The 16823-nt window shown below is 55.2% G+C and overlaps 7 protein-coding genes across 7 annotated transcripts; 3 read left to right on the plus strand and 4 right to left on the minus strand.

The window, feature by feature from the left end:
- Positions 1-270: 270 nt before the first annotated feature.
- BO97DRAFT_404841 (putative MFS transporter) lies at positions 271-2442 on the minus strand. The gene is made up of 4 exons (XM_025695044.1): positions 2128-2442; positions 1910-2072; positions 786-1847; positions 271-713 (listed from the first exon to the last, which is right to left on the minus strand). The coding sequence occupies exons 1-4, from the start codon at positions 2342-2344 to the stop codon at positions 398-400; spliced, it is 1758 nt and encodes a 585-aa protein (XP_025552868.1). The 5' UTR covers positions 2345-2442; the 3' UTR covers positions 271-397.
- A 1589-nt stretch (positions 2443-4031) lies between these two features.
- Positions 4032-5651, plus strand: BO97DRAFT_423494 (dienelactone hydrolase; the record flags this gene model as incomplete). Its single annotated transcript, XM_025696878.1, has 3 exons — positions 4032-4278; positions 4340-4777; positions 4843-5651. The coding sequence occupies 3 exons, from the start codon at positions 4032-4034 to the stop codon at positions 5649-5651; spliced, it is 1494 nt and encodes a 497-aa protein (XP_025552869.1).
- A 378-nt stretch (positions 5652-6029) lies between these two features.
- BO97DRAFT_388385 (glutamine synthetase family protein) lies at positions 6030-7801 on the minus strand (the record flags this gene model as incomplete). The annotated part of the gene is made up of 5 exons (XM_025693652.1): positions 7269-7801; positions 6953-7215; positions 6850-6902; positions 6117-6797; positions 6030-6060 (listed from the first exon to the last, which is right to left on the minus strand). The coding sequence occupies exons 1-5, from the start codon at positions 7696-7698 to the stop codon at positions 6030-6032; spliced, it is 1458 nt and encodes a 485-aa protein (XP_025552870.1). The 5' UTR covers positions 7699-7801.
- Positions 7802-7922: 121 nt separating this feature from the next.
- Positions 7923-10943, plus strand: BO97DRAFT_469699 (Aldedh-domain-containing protein). Its single transcript, XM_025699864.1, has 7 exons — positions 7923-8300; positions 8352-8578; positions 8627-8872; positions 9187-9612; positions 9707-10179; positions 10259-10670; positions 10730-10943. Exons 1-7 carry the CDS (start codon positions 8072-8074, stop codon positions 10841-10843), a joined length of 2127 nt encoding a protein of 708 aa, XP_025552871.1. The 5' UTR covers positions 7923-8071; the 3' UTR covers positions 10844-10943.
- A 639-nt stretch (positions 10944-11582) lies between these two features.
- On the plus strand, positions 11583-12919 carry BO97DRAFT_366804 (oxidoreductase, short-chain dehydrogenase/reductase family). Its single transcript, XM_025692630.1, has 4 exons — positions 11583-11772; positions 11881-12386; positions 12458-12494; positions 12557-12919. Exons 1-4 carry the CDS (start codon positions 11723-11725, stop codon positions 12795-12797), a joined length of 834 nt encoding a protein of 277 aa, XP_025552872.1. The 5' UTR covers positions 11583-11722; the 3' UTR covers positions 12798-12919.
- BO97DRAFT_342569 (Zn(II)2Cys6 transcription factor) lies at positions 12901-14600 on the minus strand (the record flags this gene model as incomplete). The annotated part of the gene is made up of 3 exons (XM_025691678.1): positions 12901-13728; positions 13785-14329; positions 14450-14600. 3 exons carry the CDS (start codon positions 14598-14600, stop codon positions 12901-12903), a joined length of 1524 nt encoding a protein of 507 aa, XP_025552873.1.
- Positions 14601-14841: 241 nt separating this feature from the next.
- On the minus strand, positions 14842-16357 carry BO97DRAFT_442370 (D-serine ammonia-lyase DSD1). The gene is made up of 2 exons (XM_025698250.1): positions 16114-16357; positions 14842-16061 (listed from the first exon to the last, which is right to left on the minus strand). The coding sequence occupies exons 1-2, from the start codon at positions 16312-16314 to the stop codon at positions 14907-14909; spliced, it is 1356 nt and encodes a 451-aa protein (XP_025552874.1). The 5' UTR covers positions 16315-16357; the 3' UTR covers positions 14842-14906.
- Positions 16358-16823: the final 466 nt, after the last annotated feature.

Below are 16823 nucleotides of genomic sequence, written 5' to 3' on the forward strand. Positions count from 1 at the left end.
ACAAACTCTCTGCCATGGCTGGTGGCGACCCCAATGGAAGTCTAGCCGCATGGACTGATGGAAACAGACAAGACGAGTACTCTCCTTCCCCCACACGTGGTGTTTGTCCGGGGAGAACTAGAACTGGTCGGCGAGGGTCCACCAAGCAATCAAAATCGATGATGCTATTGTTACTAAAGTATGGTATGCTATGGAAACATCAATCTTCGCTCGCTCGCGCTCTCTCTTGCTAGTCATAAACACAAAAAAATACGCCTCAAAGCATGGAACCACACACACACACACACACACACACACACACATACGCAACGCACGCCATGCCCCTTGAACTATATCCTTTTATCTGTGCGCCACTATTCTCTCTCTCCCTCTTGACCTCGGCACAACACGTATTATCTTATCTGGTAGACCCGTACACATCCTCGTCACTCTCCTCCCGGATCAACCATTGTCGCTCGCCGTGCTCCTCCATGTCCTGCTCCTGCTCCCTCATGTGTCTCCCCGCAAGATAGACAAAGGCCACCAGGGCCGTACCGACAACAAACCCGGCGCCCGCGAAGAAAATGTTGATCGGAATCGGATTTCCGTCGAAGGGCCCATGGGTGAGGGCATCGAGGCCGTACTGGGAGAAATTGACGAGGCCCGAGAAGCAGATGATGGTTCCGTAGACGCGCCCGAAGGTGGCAAACCCAAAAACCTTGGTGGCGTAATCCCTGCAGCAAAGCGCCGAGGGCTAATCAGTATATGATCAAATCGAATCAGTCCAAGCTGAGAGAGACACTTACGACATGGCCGAGTAGTAGAGTGGCCGCAGCAACACGAACAGGGTCACGGTCACATACCCAGTCCACAAGACTGGGACCGAGTTGAAGATACCAATCACGGTGGTGAGGACCACGATGATGCCGAGGATCGAGGGAACACTGAGGCTGTCAAGAAGCATGCCGATGAACGGGGTGGAGATGACCCCTCCCACCGGCAACGCTACGTCGAAGAAGCTGTTGATTTGGCCCGCCAGCGTCGGCGACTGTAACATGTACTCGTACTGCGCATAGATGGTCGCGATGAAATAGTTCATCCGCAGCATCTGCAGGACCGTCGTCAGGGTGATAAGAATAAACCACGGGGTGAGCATCTGCTTGTGGGCCGGCTGGCCATGCAGCGCTCCCCAGACCGCGCTCGTTGCCTGGCGCTCTTCTTCGTGCTGCTCGCGCTCCAACCGCTCGTCGCGATCTCCGAGGACCTCGTCGATTTTATGGATCTTCTTGAGGCGGCGCTCTGCCCGCTCCCGGCGGATCCGAAACAGCTCCGAGTCGCTCTCGATGTCGTCGTCCGAGTCGTGCACGTCGCGGGTCGCATCCTCCGCCTTTTCGATCCTCAATTCTAGCTGATGCGCGCTCTGGTAGTCGCGCGCCGGCATGATCGTGATTAGCGCGATAAATATAAGCACAGGTACTATAAGATACCCCGTAAAGAATGTTTGAGGGGTAAAAGACTGGTTTGTGGCCTCATATGCAAGGCGGTAGAACAGGTATACAGCTGCGGATGCATCGAAGGCACCCGTGACCAGGGCCACAATGGTGCCTGCATACTTGGGGAAAGCGTTCGCGATCTGAAACGAAGGAACAAAGATGAATGTTCCCCCCAGGGCCAGGAAGAAGTTGCCGGCGATATAGCCGTCGAAACCTGGCTCCGAGAACGAATACGCCATCAACGCGCAGCCGATGGCCAGAAGCACACAACCCGCGAAGCCACAAACGCGAGACCCATAGCGATCCAAGATGGTTCCGACTGGGAGGGCCGACACGTTGGCGGTGATGGAACTAATGGTGAAGAAAAAGTTGAGTCTGCTCCAGTCAGCACACTATCCCTTCGGAAGGTATGGGGCCGACAAGTGAGGCGCGCGCACCTGAGATCCTGCTCCAAACACACGTCGACATTGTCGCGCAGTTCCTCGTCGGTACACAGATCTCTGTATACCCCTTCGGCTATCAAGACGGGCTTGAGCGCAGCAAATCCGAAGACGATCCCTGCAGCGAACCAGCACGCCAGAATCGTGACAGCGACCTGGGCTAGACGGTGTCAGCAAGGTGATACCACCTAGAAAACTAGTCTTGTCCCACCAACCTAGTCGCTTCGCGGTAGGGACTTTGTACGCCGGCGTCCCCGAATGCACCTCCTCATCGATCGTAGGCTGTGGCGGAGGGAAAAAATCGTAGCTGATCTTGCGACGGATGGAACCGTAATGCTCGCTGGTCACAGCGGTGATGACAGTGCTATCATCGTGAGGATCAGGTTCACGGTCCGCCCCTTCGATTGCAGAGACGTGTTGGACCAAGGACATGATACTTTCTCAGTAATCTGTGGTCAGTACAGTACCCAGCAGTAGTCGATATGGAGCGATTGGTCTGTAAGGCGAATAAGCTACAGCGCCTGGCCAGGGGACGAATGGACAGGGCAGAGAAACGGAGGGATTGCCGGGTGGTCGGCGGAAAAGTTAAAGTGGTTGGGTCCGCCTCGGAGTCGAACGTTCGAGAGATCTCTCTCGCCAGCCACCTTGCTTCCCGGGAAATGCGGGCGGAGGATGGAGAAGACGAGAAGAAAAAAAAAAAAAAAAAGAAATAAGTCAAATTACAATGGAGAAGAAAACAGGATTTGGAGTGGGTAATTAAACCCCGTCTATAGCTTATCGTCCTTATCGTATGGTGGGGAACATCCATGCATTCAGATAGGAATAAGTAAGTAGATATTATTGAGAGGGAGAAAGGGAGAAGGTGACATTCTGCCAGAGCTTTTCACGGCTCCACCACAGCCGATGGGTCTAGATTTTTCACCAACTTTCGTAAGGCTTTCCAGCTACTCCTGGTTGACCCATGCTAGAGCTGTCTATCTTGTGCAATTGGTAGTTACTCCATTAAACATGTTTGCTCAAAGCCGTAGAACATTCTTCGGCAAATACCCGGCTTATCCTAAACTCAGGCAAAATAGCCCCGGCACCTACAGCAACATGACACTGTTATGAGAGACAACGAATGTCAAGCTTAAGCTGCTGGTTGCGCCTTATCAGATCAACCGCAGAAAAGAATCACAAAGCTCTTTGGTCAACAACTCTACTACGAGAACATGTTGCCCTAAGCAGCAATCAAGTCTGCAACCATCGGCTTGACATAACCATATCCCAGTGGAGAGGAAATAGTTTACCGACCCGAGGAGTGAGAAGCTCACAGCGCCTTATGCACGTGTGACTGTACATCTATCGCCTTTCTCTGATTACAGACATCCATTCGAAACCGGGCCAGAACCAAAGGACAGAGCGTACGCCGTCGCAATATGCGACCGAGATAGAAGGGAGACTCGATCTCTTTTCTTATGCCATCGGTCTAGAAACCCAAGAGCCAGAATGCTAACGTTGATGGATGCATGGTAGTGCATCAAAAGAACCTCAGCTGAAGGTACGCTCAGCTCAAGATGAGCGATGAGGGAAGTATACATCCCAAATAGGCAATCGGAGCGAGGCCGATGACAGCCCTAAGCCCGATCTGGCCGATCCAAGCACTTGGCCAGGCTTCCATTGCTGCCTGAGGGATGCAACATTCCCGACATAGAGTTTGCACATTCCCAAGGATAGCGCAACCGTCGGAACCAGTGATGAGCATTCAACAACACATCTATGAGATACAGACAAGTAACACCCCATTATAACCAGGAAGTAAGAAAAGCCCGAACGAGCGTCGAATGCACTGACAGACAGGCTACCAATCTCATATAGGCCTGGCCATCAGCTGATCCTGGCTTCCCGGGCGGCAATGACGTATGCGGAACGGGACGAGGGAAGCAGTGACGTAGGCGTCCACCACTCCATAAAGTTGTAGATCCCGGGCGAGGGGAAGGGGGAGACAGCTGTCAGACCTTCTTTTTCTTTCTGCTTGTCATCTAATCAATACTCGTTGTGGGGGAGATAGGATATCTACTTACCGGTTTACTGTTTTTCACAATAACGACAACGACAACACGGGTTCATCCCAATGACAATGGCTTCGATATCGATCCACGCGCCCGGTGCATCCGGATTTATCTACAACAATGCCAACCTGGGCACTTCGCGCGTATGCATCACGGCTGAGACCCCGGATTTCGACAACCAGACCCTTCGCGCATGGTCGGATGAGGGCTTTGATGTCGTGTATGTACCATTTAACAACGGCGGGAAGGAGTATGCTGCTCGATTGAGGACGGTGAAGGATGGGCTGGGGGTGGGAGACAACTATGCAATCATCGGTGAGTTTCGTTGATATCCGGCTGATATTGAGCTCACGTTAACGCCCGCTCTACGGATTAGCATTCGGGGACGCTGCCTCTTTTTGCATGGACTACTTCCTGAAGCCCACAAACGCAAGTCGCCTGGCCGCGCTGGTCGCTTACTACCCGACCACCATCCCCGACACCCGCAACCGCTACTCCATCTCACTGCGCGTGCTCTGCCACCTAGCCGGAGACACCGTGGACGTAGTCACGATCCCCACGGCGCTGGGTCTGCAGGGGAAGAAGCACCGATCAACGAAGAAGATCAACCCGGGGATTGGCACGGGCGAGCGGCTGAACATCGGCTGGCCGACGTTCACGTACGCGTCCGTGCAGCCCGGCTTCGCGGAGAGTGATCTGGAGGAATACGACCGGCTGGCGTCGGATCTAGCCTGGAGCCGGACGCTGCAGGTGTTGCGCAAGGCGTTCGGGAAGGATCTCGACCTGGAGTCGCGATGGGAGGAGCATCTGGAAGGTACGTAGTAAACCCGAACTCGGAGAAACACTCGACCTGGTACTGACGCTACTGTGGCTGTTCAGCTCGCTTCTTCTCCATGAACCTCAAAGCAACCGTGGAGCCTTACGTATCCCACCTCAACCCCACTGTAACCTGCACCCCCACGATGAGCGGCGCGATCGGATCTCACGCCCTTCGTCGGTTCTACGAGCATCACTTCCTGCGCAAGCTGCCGCCTTCGATGCGGCTGCGCCTCATTTCCCGGACGGTGGGCGCGGACCGCGTCGTGGATGAGCTCTACGCGTCGTTCGAGCACACGGAGGAGATCCCGTGGATGCTGCCGGGTATTCCCCCGACGAACAAACGTGTCGAGGTGATTCTGGTGAGCATCGTCAGCTTGCGCGCGGGGAGATTGTACTCGGAGCACATGTACTGGGACCAAGCCAGTGTGCTGGTGCAGCTGGGACTGCTGGATCCGAAGTACGTGCCCTCGGGTGCGGCGCCGGGCGTGGATAGACTGCCCGTGGTGGGACGCGAGGCCGCCCGACGGATCGTGGAAGAGGACCCGGAGTCTGAGAAGAAGGACTACCACAACCGGTTGATCCGTCGAGCCCGTGCTAAGCAGAAGGGCAAGCACGGAGTGGTGGAGGAGTCAGGAACGGAGGCGGGCGATGTCGAAAAGCCCCTGGGCGATGGGGATGGAAAGGGCAAGAACGTGCAGCGCACCGGAGACGAACAGAATGGCCATGACGGGGAGGAGCATGACGGCGCAGTGGGTGACGAGCACGAGGACGAAGAGAAGCCTGAAGCAAATGGTCAGAATGGAGCCAACGGGGCCAGCAAGAACCCTGCCGCTGCCACTGTCGAGGATGAGCCTAAAAGTGACGACTAAAGTCCAGTTCTCTGGCATCTTCTATACCCTGAACATTTGCATTCTGTATCTCATGCTTTTGAACTTTTTTCTAATCCCAGACTGTTCCAGATGACCGACTTGCACTTTCTTGCCTCTCACTCATATCATGATTCTACCAGTTATTATGATCCTAGTACCTTTTTTTTTTTTTGCAATAGTCAGTGGCCTATCGGAGTAAATAGGGATAATATCATCATTCACAAAGTGCCTGGTGTCCTGCAAAGACTCGAGTACCATCCTGCTTTTGCGGGGCCAAGCTCAACCACATCCAGTAGTAAGTCAGGACACAAAATGTATGCCTTGCTATATTCATTGCTCATATCCATTCATAATCTACAGTACAATGTTTGAATCAAACTAAACCGTCTCAATGTACCGCTTGAACTCCCTACACAGTCAGTCAGTTGGGGAAACACCTCAAAACAGCCAGGAAAGTAGACTCACCAGTCCGTGACAGCCTCTCTCCACACGCGCAACTCGTGCTCTCTCGTGGCCGTGAAGAACTCCACAAACTCCGGATCCAGGATCTCACGGGCAATGCTGCCCGGTGCATTGAACCGCCGCAGCGCCTCCTCCAGCGTATTAGGCAGCAGCTCGGGCTTCCGGTTGTCCGACTTCATCGCCGACACGGGCGGGACCGAGATCTCCAGTTTTTGTTGTACGCCCCGCCAGCCGGCGGCCAGGATCGCGGCGAGTGCGTAGTGCGGGTGCAGGTCCGCGCCGGGGATGCGGACCTCGAAGCGCGTCGCGCCCGGCTTGCACACGGGCGGCGTGATGATGCGAATCGAAGCCATGCGGTCCTCCAGCCCCCAGCTGATGTTGACGGGGGCCCAGAAGTTCTCCACCAGGCGCTTGTAGGAGTTGATTGTGGGGGCGAATAGCGGCATGATATCAGGCAGGGCCTCAAGTAGTCCCGCCAGGAATTGGCGACCTAGGTCGGACAGTCCGGCTGCGTCGGCCCAGGGGGCGTTTGTGTCGGGGGTCTCACGTGCGAACAGGTTCTTGCCCTCCAGATCGCATAAGGAAACGTGGATGTGGCCAGAGCTGCCCGGTTGGCCTTGCATCGGCTTGGCCATAAAGCAAGGCGTGATGCCATGTTCGAGGCCGACTGATTTGGCGAGAAGTCTGATCGGTCAGCTTGGGGTGTGCAGTATTGAATCGAACGAAGCGAGCTTACTTGAATAAGGACACTTTGTCTGCCATTTCGTCCACCGGGGATACTTTGAGCGCCTGGTGGGGGTGAGCTTCTGCGATGGTCTTCGCGGGCAGAGTGAACTCACTGCTTCGTATACACCCGGCCCGCCTTCCGTGTGCCAACCCTCGATTCCACAGTTGAACTGCGCACTAGTGTCGAAGATGTCGTAGAAGTATTTCTTGTATGCCACGGGTCTCGTTGCGCTGTAGGAAAAGCTGCCCTGCGTCAAGGGGCGCAGTGCACTGGGCGCATTCTTGTCGAGGAAAGCGGCAAGGTCGCGGAGGTGGGAGCCATTGGCTCCATAGCCGTCTTCGGAGGGGGTTTGGAAGTTCATGAACTCTAGCTCGACTGCAGGGGGGTTAGCTCGACCTCAATCAACCAGCGAGCACAAAAAAGCCTACCTCCAGCCATCGCCTGGCAGTTTTCCGCTGCAAGTTTGTCGCAGATCGACCTGAGCAAGCTCCGGCCATCTGCCGACACAGGTCTGTCATTCTGAGTAAAGCGCACGAGGAAGAACGGGATGTTGTCCTCCCACGGTATGCGACGAAAGGAATTCAGGTCTGGGATGGCAATGAAGTCGACGTAGCCCGAATCAGCGGGCGCAATCTTTGCATCTGTCGTGTAGAGTACGTCCTGCATGTCCCACCCGAACACCGCGGAGCTGAATCCGAATCCCTTCTGAGCGATACCCAGGAACTTCTCTTTGGACATGACCTTTCCCCGCAGGATACCATCGCAGTCAATACCGGCCACTTTGACTTTGATGTCATTGGCAAGGGTTTCAGTGAGGTCCTCCGCGGTGATATTGGCGGAAGTCATTTTGACAAGCATGTTCGATTGTGAGTCGCAAAGGTGTGGAAAGTGCTAGATGAGGGGAAGGAAAGGCGAGGCCAGCACTTTAAAACAGAAGGCAGTAGCCTCGTCGTGACCGGGCAAGTCCACGGAACCGCGCTTATCTCTTATCGGCCACGGCTATGAGGTCATTGTCCTTGTTCACGTAATCAACTGATATGCATTTGTGTAATATGCTGAACTTACCTGCTGCCAGAGGCCAAAACTAAGGATCCCTGAACGGACTCACATTAACCGCGGCTGATAGCATAGTTATATGACGCTCATCCCGCCTCATACAGGATCAGGATGATGGCATTACCCTCTGGTGCACTAGTTATAATTAGTTTCAACACCAACAACACCAACAACTATGATAACCCAACTTCTTCGTGTGGCGGTCCTTGAATGCGACACGCCCGTGGACCCCGTTCTCTCCAAATATGGCACGTACGGTGATATTTTCGAGAATCATTTGAAGGAAGGACTTCAGAGAATTGAAGCTCCTATAAAACTGCAGTTGACGAAGATCAATGTTGTGCAGCCAGTTGTCGAGTATCCCAGGCCCGAGGCTTTCGACGTCGTCCTCTTGACCGGCAGCAGTAAGGCTTCGGCAGATTCCTCTCCCACAGAATGAGGCTGACCTTGCTTAGAGCACGACTCCTACAAAGATGTGCCGTGGATTCTTACTTTAGTGCGGTTCGTTCAGGATTGCTATACCTCACACAACAAACGCATGATTGGGATCTGCTTCGGCCACCAGATCATTGCGCGGGCTCTCGGGGCACGCGTCGGCCCCAACATTTCTGGGTGGGAGGTTGCAGTTGAGCCATTCTACCTGACCAGTGCAGGGCGACAGCTGTTCGGGACGAATGAACTTGTATGTGGACTAAGCCACGATGCACACCGAAGAGCTAACAGTCCCTAGTCCCTGCAGATGATGCACCGCGACGTTGTCTTCGAGGTCCCCCCGGGGTGTGTGAACCTAGGCAGCAGTCTGATATGTGGTATTCAAGGCCTATACATCCCGGGAAAAATTCTTACGGTCCAGGGCCATCCCGAATACAATGATTTCATGGTCAGCTCGATTCTCAAGATACGCCACGAAGGAGGTACTTTTGATGATAGCCTCTACAAGGATGGCATGTCACGGGTGAACAGGCCGCATAATGGGGTGTTTGTTGCAGAGACGATGACACGATTTGCTCTGGAGATGTTAGAATGAGATGAACACCGTAGTTCATTTAAATTACTTATTATTCCATTGTATTCTTCCCCCCACTTCCGCCCCACCGCCAACCAGACGGGACCGCGCACCCCATCAATAGCGCCCACCAATCACAGGCATGCCCACTTTGCCCCTCCTGGCCACCTCTTATCGTCCGAGGGCCGATTATAACAACTCCACTGAATCCCGGCGTCTACGTCAACTTATCCCAAACCACCTTAACCTTCAATTAACTGAATTGTTGCTCTGTACAGGTCCAGGCACAATCCAGCTACACCCTCATAATGCCGAACGAGATCCGCACCCTCTCCCCCACGACCAACAAGGTCATCTTCGAGCACCCAGGTATTTCTGTCGATGAAGCTCGGAAAGTCGTGCAAGCTTCCCACGATGCCTTCCGATCATGGAGGAAGACGACTCTCGCCGAACGGAAAGAAACCGTTCTGAAAGCGCTGGATCTTATCATGGCAGACCGAGACACTCTGGCCGCCGAGCTGACGACTCAAATGGGCCGCCCGATCGCCTACACGGGCAAGGAAATCGATACCATGCGCAAGCGTGCCGATTACTTGCTCGACATTGCCGAAGATAGCCTGAAGAACCTCCCTGGAACTCCCGAGAGCGGCTTCCGCCGATTCGTCAAGAAAGAGCCTTTTGGCCCTACTCTGATTTCGACTGCATGGAATGTACGAAACCCCGCCTCTCTACCCCCCTACCCGCACCAGATTTAGTGGCAAATTTAGGGTTGTAGATGCTGACCAGAAATTTTGTTTGTTGTAGTACCCCTACCTTATCACAGTCAACGCACTCCTCCCGGCCCTGCTCAGCGGAAATACCGTCATCCTTCGTCCGTCGCCGCAGACGCCCATTTTCGGTGAACGTCTCGCTTCCTACTTCACGAAAGCCGGTCTCCCGACCAACGTCTTCCAGGTCATCCACTGCGGTTCGCCCGATGTGCTGGACGAGATTGCGCAACTGCCCCCGATCCAGCTGGTCTGCTTCGTCGGGTCGACCCTCGGTGGGCTCCGCCTGCGCGAAGCCACCGCTCGCCGCCTGGTGCCGGTGAACCTGGAGCTGGGCGGCAACGACCCGGCGTACGTGCGACCGGACGCCGATTTGGCCTCCGTGGCGGCCAACGTGGTCGACGGAGCGGTGTTCAACTCGGGCCAGAGCTGCTGCGCGATTGAGAGGGTATACGTGCACGCGGACGTGCACGATGCGTTCGTAGAGGAGGTGAAGAAGGAGCTGGCAGGGTAAGCCTCCCATGATTCCGTGGCTGCCGTCCACTGTGATCTTGGTCGATGATTGCTAACACTGCCTACCGCGCAACAGGTACAAGGTTGGCGACCCCCACGACAAATCCACGACCACCGGGCCCGTGATCTCCTCGCTGGCCCTCAAGAACATCCAGTCGCACATCACGGACGCGCTGTCCAAAGGCGCCGTCAACGTCACGCCGGCGAACCCCACCTTCGACAACCTGCCGCAGGAGGGCAACTTCATGGCCCCGACGGTGCTGATCAACGCCAACCACGACATGCAGGTCATGAAGCACGAGACTTTCGGACCGGTCCTCCCAATCATGAAGGTCTCGTCCGACGAGGAGGCGGTGGTGCTAATGAATGATAGCGACTACGGTCTGACGGCGAGCATCTGGACCAGGGACATCAAGAAGGGCGAGGAGTTGATCGAGGATGTCGAGGCTGGCACGGTGTATCTGAACCGTTGCGATTATCCTAGTCCGGTATGTTCTTTGTCCCCGGTGGAAGTAGACTGGTATACTAATACTGATACTATGTACAGGATCTGGCATGGATAGGATGGAAGAACTCGGGACTGGGCCACACGCTGGGCCCCAAGGCTTACGACGGGTTCTACAAGTTGAAGAGCTTCCACATCAAGGAAGAGCAGGCTTGAAGTAGCTCTTAGTTCGATGATATGATTATGATCGATGTTGCTTGAGAAGATGGAATTATACCACGAAGTGCACACTGGACACACCGCAAACTATTCCCCCATAATCTGTAGCTAGCTCCTGTGCACCTTGAAGCCACTTCTGAGTCGTAACCCAATGCCTCCATCACAAGCCAGTGTCCGAACAAACATACACTGCACACCAACGAACCCCACCAAGGGGTAGCAGAATAGCAACACCATCTTCAAACTCCCGGCCTCCATCCCAGAAACCCAAAACAAACCTAACAAAGCAACAACCGCACCAACCCCGGAATCCAGCGAAAACGATATGGCACGACCAAGCGCGGTCCCGGACCGCGCCCCCTCGAAAAGCACAGACCCATCCTTATCGCGCTTATCAGGCGAGCACCCGACCTCGGGCTGACGCACAGTGCAAGGATACCCCTCCCTCGACCACGCGCGGAGCAATGGGAATCAAGCAAGCGATAAGCTATCAACTTACAACATGGCTCAGGGATCGAGGTCGCCCCTTACATGCAATGTAGCGTAGTGCGGCAGGAATCAAGGCATACAATGCGACCGCAATTCCTCCGATTAGAAAACACGTGTCCAGGGAAGCGCGGTCACCAGGCGGTGAAGGTGGGGGGGAGGGGAGGATTGGTGGGGAAGCTTGGAGGTTACTTAGGTAAGGGTAGCTTCGCAAGGAGGCGGAGGGTACGGTTATTAAAGGCGGGTGTACCCTTTTCGCTTCTGATTCTCCTTCGACACTCTATCGTTTAGCTCACTCTTTAGATTATCCCTCGTTCCAAGTGGGAGAAGCTAGGCTAAGGCTTGCAATTCACGCACACACACCGAAAAAAGAACCAGTCACACGACACAATGGTCGGACGCCTTGCTGGGAAGAATGCGATCGTGACGGGCGCTGCAGGGTATGTGATTGCTCCTACTTTTTCCTTCAATCCTTGGGGGAAATGCAAGCTGGGCATCGGTTGAGAAAGGTACAAGGCTAATGTTTTGGATTTTCGACGTGTTTATAGTGGCATCGGCCTCGAAACCACCATCCTTATGCTCCGCGAGGGCGCCTCCGTCCTGATGACTGACGTCAGCAGCCCCGGGCTCGAGAAGGCCCTGGCCAAGGTCCGCGAGGTCGTGCCCAGCCACGACGGCCGCGTCGAGACCCGCACCGTCGACGTCTCCAAGGAAGCCGACGTCGAAGCCGCCGTCGACCACCTCGACGCCTGGGGCGGCGTGGACGTCATGTTCAACAACGCCGGCATCATGCACGCGCAGGACGGCGACGCCGAGCAGACACCCGAAAATATTTGGGATCTGACCATGAATATCAACGTCAAGGGAGTGTGGTTCGGCTGCAAGCATGCTGTCAAGAGTCTGCGCAAGCACGGCAAGAAGAAGGGCAGTGTCATCAACACGGCCAGTATGGTGGCGCTCGTGGGTGCCGCGACGCCGCAGTTGGCCTATACGGCGAGTAAGGGTGCGGTTTTGGCGATGACGCGCGAGTTGGCGATCGTGCATGCTAGAGAAGGTATGTTGTTCCGGCAGTGGTGGTTGGGTTGGTCTGGGAATCCGTGATGGACTGATTGACTGTGATTGCAGGCTTTCGCTTTAACTCGCTGTGTCCCGCTCCGTTGAAGTAAGTTCCAGCTTCCGTCTTGCCTTGATTTGTGAGGGGAATCTGACTAACGAGTGATATAGCACCCCCTTGTTGCAGGATTGGCTCGGCGATGATAAGGAGAAGCGCTTCCGTCGTGAGGTCCACTTCCCCACCGGTCGCTTCGGTGAGGCCATCGAACAGGCTCACGCTGTCATCTTCCTGGCCAGCGATGAGAGCAGCTTCGTCAACGCCGCCGACTTTGTGGTTGATGGTGGTCTGACCAAGGCCTATGTCACCCCCGAGGGTCCCGCCACCGAGGCGCCCAAGAACCAGGGTTCCTAAGAACGAGGCCAGCTTGCACTTCCGAGCTGGTCTTGCGGGGAGGATGCTGCGATGATTCATGACTAGTGTGTATAATTAGACTGAGCCGTGGACGGTTGGTTCCTTAAGCAAACGATATCCAGATTTGATTTTGCTCCATCGCTCGGCAGATGTTCCAGGGCCCCGCCTCCTCGAGCGGCATCTGCCACATGTGTTCAAGTAGTAACTTCGTACGGTGCATATTCCCGAGCCCGAACGTAGCCACCATCGTAGTCAGCCGCTGGCGGAGATTCTCCTGCTGATCGGAGTCGGTCAGACACGACCCAACCACAGCAATGGGCCAGCAGAGGCCGGAGTTGATCCGCGCAGTCGCCGACAGCTGCGTGAGATACGACATCGCCTCGGTCATCGCCGTCTCGATCAGCATCTGATGCATGCCAGTCTTCGAGCGCGAGTACCCGCTCAATGAGGTGTAGAGGTACAGAAGCATCGCCTGCCGGAAGATGTGACCCGCCATGAACACCTCCGGGGTGACGGTGGGGTACGGCGCCCAGCGCATGATCTGGGCCTGCAGTGAGCCATACATGGCGATCTCATCCGCGGTCGGCACGACCGGCTGGCCTTCGTGCATCATCCAGCCCCGCCCGAGGTCGAAGATACACGGGATCAGCAGCAGCAGTTCCAGCCAGCAGCCGCAGAGATTCCCCACATACCCCGTCTCCAGCAGCTGACGCGCCTTCTGCTCCAGATCGAAATTGAGCAGCACCTGGTGGCTGACCCGGGCGTCGATGGAGATCATGCTCACGGCCGCCGTGTACGTGTAGTACTCAATCACAAAGTCCTTGAGATCCTTCGGCACGGCCGCATCCGACTGCGCAAGTAACCGTATCAACAGCGAGTGCGCGGCGGACAGGTGGTCGAAGATCGTACCGTTCATATCGCCCTTTGCCGTCTGTACCGGAGGTCAATACCGGAGCAACCAGGACCACATGGAGGGGGCGGACCTACCTCTGTAAAACACATCACCAACGCCCCAACCGTCAGAATCAGCGGGTTCGATTCCATCCCATCGATGAAGTCCGTCACACCTCGCCGAAACAGCTGCAGCGCTTTCGTGTAATGGCTCTGCGCCACCTCGTCCGAGTCATTCAGGCGCCGGAATGCCCGGTGCGCGGCACTTTGCGTCAGCACCAGCTGGAGCAGCAGGTCGCTGCTGAACGCCAGCGGCACGATCTGCACCAAGAACGGATTGATGGGCGTCGACCCGTTGGCCATGCATTCGGCGGTCGTGGCCATGTAGTGGCTCAAGAGCTGGTATGCGTCGAGGCCGTGACCGGGCATCATGGACAATGGCCTGGATAAGGCGTTGCCTATGGTCATTGCGGTGGCTGTAGTGTTTGGCTCTGTTGTTTGGTTTTCTGCTGTGTCTGTCGAGGTGGATTGCGAGGCGACGGCGGTGCGAGCCGGTGTGGTGTGGATGTCGCGCTCGTCCACCAGATCCATATCGCGCGGGTTCTCGTCCTGAGACGAGGCAGAATCAGGGGATGTGGACGCTGGCGATGCCGCAGGAGAGCTGGCCGGTCCATGCTGTCTCCTGGAGACCTGCTCTACATGCCGTGTGTGGCTGTCTGTACAGAGGGTAATAGTCGCTGGACTGGCGACTCGGAGCACACTCGATGGCCATTGGCACGTAAGCTTGTTGCGCACGCAGCCCCCGCAGACGGGCTTCGCTTCGTCGCACTTCTTCTTACGGCGTCGGCATGCCCAGCATCCGGTTCTGACCCGTACGATGGGCTCGGTGCGCAGCCGCTTCGTGGACGGCATTAGGGTGGTTTGGCGCAGTACCCCAGGAAGGTAGCGCGAGTAAGGAGGTGTCAGTGATTAGCGATTGCTTTGTCCGGAGAAAGGTGATGGGGAACTGAGAGTAGCGGAAGTTGTGATAAGACGAGAGTGTGGGGGGAAGGTGAAGTTGGATGTGATGATTGGCCAGATGGGCCAAGACCGGGTGGGGATTCTCGGCTCGAGGGTTCAATGGATTTAATTGCATTCGGTAGGTATTGATTATGGACATTCAAACAAGTATATACACAAGTTCAGAGGTGTGATATGGGAAAGAACTCGAATCTTAGTCTACCATCCTGTCGCTCTCGGCCAGACATCGATAATCTTGGATCCATCGCCATCCTGGCTGGAATCCACAATCAGATACCATCCATACAGAGCACCAGTGATGCAAGCATGGTTGGGGAAGATTTTCACGGACTGGCCGATCTTGAGGGGAATCTTCGATTCGCCATCATTTTCCCAGGTGATAATCCCATGCTCCTGACTGATGCGTTGCACGATCAGTCGGGAAGCGCCCGCTTTCCTTCTCCAGGTGCTAATGATGCCCCAACCAGAATAAGTCGCACTCGGCTCTCTACCCAGAGCCAAAGTGCCTGCAGCCACTAGCGCTTCAGATTTCAATCGCTCTCCATCGTTGTACACACTGCACACTTCAGCAATCACAGATATGCCGATCTCATTCTCAGCGTCTTGCGTCTTGTGAACATTAGTCCCCAGTTGCTGCATGTCGAGGAACGGATAGACACCCGCATGAAGCTCGATCTTGACCTTCGCGTTGACATCGTGAGCCGGATCGACGATTAAGGTCTTCAGGGCTTCTGCTCCCGAGCTAAGAGAGTTCTGCAGAAGATGCTGCGACGATACCACCTGAGGCGTCGCTCCCACACTGATGACCAACTCCCTGTCCGTGGGGAGAAGATGGAGGTTTTTCTTCAAGGCTTCCTTGCAGCCGGAAATCTCCTCGTTCAGATAAGACATGAGCTCCTCCGGGGTAGTTCCTGAGTAGCTCGAGCTGTTGTGGGAGTACAGTCCCAGAAGCGACGCGTGCCCCTGCTTTTCCGCTGCAGTGACCTTCTCAAGCAGCCCATTCTTGTTGAGCATGTTCGGCGGAAGCCCGGCTCGGTGGTACCCCGAGTCGACCTTCAAGAAAACACAGGCTGCAAGTCCGGCGACCTCATGAAAGGCTTCCAGCAAGTCGACTTGATCCGGATGGTCAATCATGACCGAGATGCTTTTTTCGCCCAGGTGGCGGGCTACCGAGGCTAGACGGGTGACCTGCGACGGCACGAGGGGGATGCCATAGAGAACATTGACAGAGCGTCCAGCGCTTTGGAATTCCTTGAGAAGTGGTACGAGAATCTCAGCCTCTAGGACCGTGGAGACCACCAGGTTAACTTCCTGGCTCTCTTCTCCCACCTGCAGGCGGGTGGCTTGTGGTGTCTCGGAGATGTCGATCAGCCTGATGTCAAAGTTATGGGGACGATGCATTTACTTTATGGGTCTTGATGTGGGCTCGGAATCCGACATTCAGCGCCTTGGCTGCGTCCAGCATGGCTTGACAGTGTCTTTTTATGATAGCGACATCGAGAATGACTGCCGGCTTAGGCACGTCATTGACGTCCTTGCCGACATAGAATTGCTTGAGATCCTCACTGGAGGGGAGCGGTCTTGCTGGAAAGGGATTGGAGTCCATGTTGACTTGGTTCTGTGGGGGGGATTTGGAAAGATTCAAGAAGACAAGTCAAGTCTCAATGGTTCTCTGGCGTTATATAGCTGGAAGCTCAGCCCAGTACGCGGTCCGGTCACTCTCGCTCTCGTGCACTCAATCGGGTAAGTGGGTCAAACCGCGGGCGCTGAGCAGTGCGTAGCCTGGCAGCCTAAGCTAATCACTTGAGTCCAGCGCGTAAGCGCGGGGTCCTCCAGGTGCTAGGTAGGTATTTTCTTTCTGCAACCTTCATACATGAGTACTATCAATAAGTTCAAATTCTCTTTACTGATTAGTTCTTCAAAGTCGTGGTGTTGTATTGTCAGGTGACTTGTAAATATATATTGCCAGGGCTTACCGCCTGTCGACGGTCGCAGCGACCCCCGTCTCGGATCTTCTTCTACTCCTCGCCAGTTCACTGTTTCAGGCAAAGTTCTATCGATTTCGGCAAGTGAGCTTGTTTCCCATTTCTTCAGGCCCAATTATGGATACGAAAT

This window comes from Aspergillus homomorphus (genome assembly GCF_003184865.1).
Source record: "Aspergillus homomorphus CBS 101889 unplaced genomic scaffold BO97scaffold_12, whole genome shotgun sequence".
NCBI lineage: Eukaryota > Fungi > Ascomycota > Eurotiomycetes > Eurotiales > Aspergillaceae > Aspergillus > Aspergillus homomorphus.